Source organism: Pinus tabuliformis, chromosome Q (genome assembly GCF_031772625.1).
Source record: "Pinus tabuliformis cultivar Carrire ecotype Pingquan chromosome Q, CPIR1, whole genome shotgun sequence".
NCBI lineage: Eukaryota > Viridiplantae > Streptophyta > Pinopsida > Pinales > Pinaceae > Pinus > Pinus tabuliformis.
This window is the reverse complement of record NC_142296.1, coordinates 1,284,007,300-1,284,010,395: the sequence shown is the minus strand read 5'-3', so window position 1 is coordinate 1,284,010,395 and position 3,096 is coordinate 1,284,007,300. Positions and strand designations below refer to the sequence as shown.

Genomic DNA, 3,096 nt, shown 5'->3' with positions numbered 1-3,096 from the left:
TCCAAAAGGCTAGCTGGTTTTGGTAGTCCTCAAGGTTCGGTGGGTGTGCGAACTGCTTTTGGCAGTGGTGGAGGCCCCCGTAAAAATTCCAGTCATTCACACTGACAACATACACGACATATGGCCAGGACAAATAACAACATCCTGCTACACCTCAACAACATACTACATAAACACAAGGTTGTTGCACAAATGACAATTGCACATAGAGCATACAAGATAACAACATCTGCTACACCTTAACAACATACTATGTGTGTGCAAGGCTGTTACATCAATGGCGTTTGCACATAGAGCATATAGAATCGTGAGGTTATTATACAGATCTCAGTGATATTTTAGATCTTTGCAATAATATTATCAAAATTTTGTCCTCTATATATATATATATATATTTAATTATTAAAATATATAATTTTCAATTTCTAAAATTAAATTCTAAATATTATATTAGCCCAAAAGAACCAAAAAGAACCCAGAAAAAGTAAATCCGCTCAACATACAAATTGATTGCTAAAATTGTATATGAACGTTAATAAAAACTAAATATCTCTCAAATCAACTCTTGTAAACCTGAATAGTAACAATAACCCATATATATAAAATTCAATAATTAAACTACAACTGACCGGTTTAAAAAGTAATTTTCCACACCTAACTTCACAAACCAAGTCGGCTACACCTGAATAGTGTCTTGGCATTGTCTAGACCGAATTGCAAAGAGCTAAAAACAGGAACTAATGTTGTGATAGACTGAATAGTGTCTTGGCATTGTCTAGACTAAATTGCAAAGAGCTAAAAACAGGAACTAATGGTGTGATACACTGAATAGTGTCTTGGCATTGTCTAGACTGAATTGCAAAGAGCTACAAACAAAAACTAATGGTGTGATAGACTATTTTTACTCTCCTAAACTTTAAAATATCATTTCATTTTATATAACCCCATAGGTTATATATATAAAATTCAATAATTAAACTACGCCTAACTTGTTTCAGAATAAATTTTAAACTCCACCTAACCTGTTTGAAAGTAAATTTCTGCCCGTATCCAATAATATTACGCAATAATTAAAGAATTAAAAGTAAATTCTCTAGAGCGTTGACGGAGGTTTTCTTTAGTCAGAGGTCTTTGCAACGGCCCTGGTTGTCATTGATAAGCCCATGGTTGTCATTTAACATTGGGCTGAGAGCATGCTTTGCTTTGAAGAGGATTTCCTGTGATCGACAATGGACGAACCAGTCCACGATTACGAATGCAGCAGATTGCCTACCCTTGTCTCAAGATTCGTCGACACATTTGTCGACTTTGTTGTTGGAGGGCAGTTTCTGTCATCCACTTCGACACCAACAGACGAAAGGGATTCGAACTGGGCACGAAGAGTTACCAGATTCCCATCTGCAGATAGGCTGGTTGCGATTGGTGACATCCATGGGGATCTTCAGAAGGCAAGGCAGTCTCTCATGGCCGCCCAGGTCATGGACGAGAACAATCAATGGATCGGAGGAAATACCACGGTCGTTCAGGTCGGAGATCTCCTCGACAGAGGGGGGGAAGAGATCAAAGTCATTTATCTGCTCGAGAAACTCAAACAACAAGCAGAAAAGTCTGGTGGGAGAGTTGTTATATTGAACGGGAATCATGAAATAATGAACGTGGAAGGAGATTTCACTTATGCGACACCGGCTGCAATGGAGGAATTCAAGGGCTGGGCATATTGGTATACAGTGGGTAATGATATGAAGAATCTCTGTAAGGGTTTAGGACACCAAAGGGACATTTTTGAGGGGATACCAGCAGTTTTGCCCGAGGCATGGAGGGCCAGAATGGCTGCCCTACGCCCTGGAGGGCCGATATCAAGCAGGTTTCTCAGTACCCATCCCACTGTTGTGATTGTTGGGGGCTCTGTTTTCGTTCATGGGGGTCTTCTTCCCACTCACGTTTATCATGGGTTGGAGAGAATTAATGACGAGGTGAAGGATTGGCTCCTCGGGGGCAAGGGCCCAAGGGCTCCCCCTTATCTTCATGGCCGTGATGCTGTTGTGTGGCTGAGAAAGTATTCTAGGGAGAAGTGCCATGGGGAGGACTGCCATTGCTCTCTTCTGGAGAAGGCCTTGGCCACCATTCCAGGTGCCAAGAGGATGATTGTGGGTCATACTATTCAGACCCTGGGTATCAGTGGGGCTTGTGGCAACCAGGTCATTCGTGTCGATGTTGGGATGTCCAGAGGCTGTATCAATGGGATTCCAGAGGTGTTGGAGATCAAGGGGGATAGTGAGCTCAGGGTGCTTACACCTGATACTGCCTATCAGGCCAAGCAGGTGGAGAAAGCTAAAGAAGAAAAACCAGGACTCGGGCTTCTTTTGTCCGAGAATGGAACCCGAGAGGTCGAGGTAAGGGCATAGTTCAGTGGTTTGTCATTTTTTCCTGAAAGCTCATATGACTGCGGACCACAGCCATAATTGGCATTTATATGAAAGATATATATATTGTCTTGGCTATACATTTCACAGCCAGGATTGGCATTTCTAGGAAAGAAATATATTCTCTTAGCTATACAACTGATTCAAGAAATACATTTTCTTGATATTGGAGCCCAAGCAGACATGGTTATGTAGGGATGGGGAGCCTATATGAGCACCCTTTGGCCCTATGTATGATTGTCGATGTACATTTTACTGTTAATCAAACATTTTATGATTTGCTAATCAAATATCAGATGCATTTCCATTTCCCTACCCTCCCCAAAGAAGAGGGGAAAAAGGGTGTTATATTGAAATATATATGGAAATTCGTTTTATATGTACCCGTGGTTGCGAATATTGATTCATGATGTAACGTAGCATGTGACCAGTGGCTTCCACTTCAAAACTGGTAAAGTTGAAGCAGAGGCTTAACATCTCACTATACAAAGTTGGTAAGCATAAACATTGCATCAGTTTTAGTGATTTAACAATTGGGTTAAAATTGAGAGGTATTTTTGGTATCATTTAGAACAAATGCAGTTGATTTCTAATTAAAGTATTTGGAAGATACTTTAAGTGTTCATATTGTTCATACACTAAGTGTTCATATTGTTTTTGTTATCTTTTGGCA

At 40.4% G+C, this 3,096-nt stretch overlaps 1 protein-coding gene across 1 annotated transcript; it reads left to right on the top strand.

Moving 5' to 3' along the window:
• Positions 1–1,113: 1,113 nt before the first annotated feature.
• SLP2 (Calcineurin-like metallo-phosphoesterase superfamily protein) lies at positions 1,114–2,806 on the top strand. The gene has a single exon (XM_089386139.1). It carries the CDS (start codon positions 1,230–1,232, stop codon positions 2,403–2,405), a length of 1,176 nt encoding a protein of 391 aa, XP_089242265.1. The 5' UTR covers positions 1,114–1,229; the 3' UTR covers positions 2,406–2,806.
• Positions 2,807–3,096: the final 290 nt, after the last annotated feature.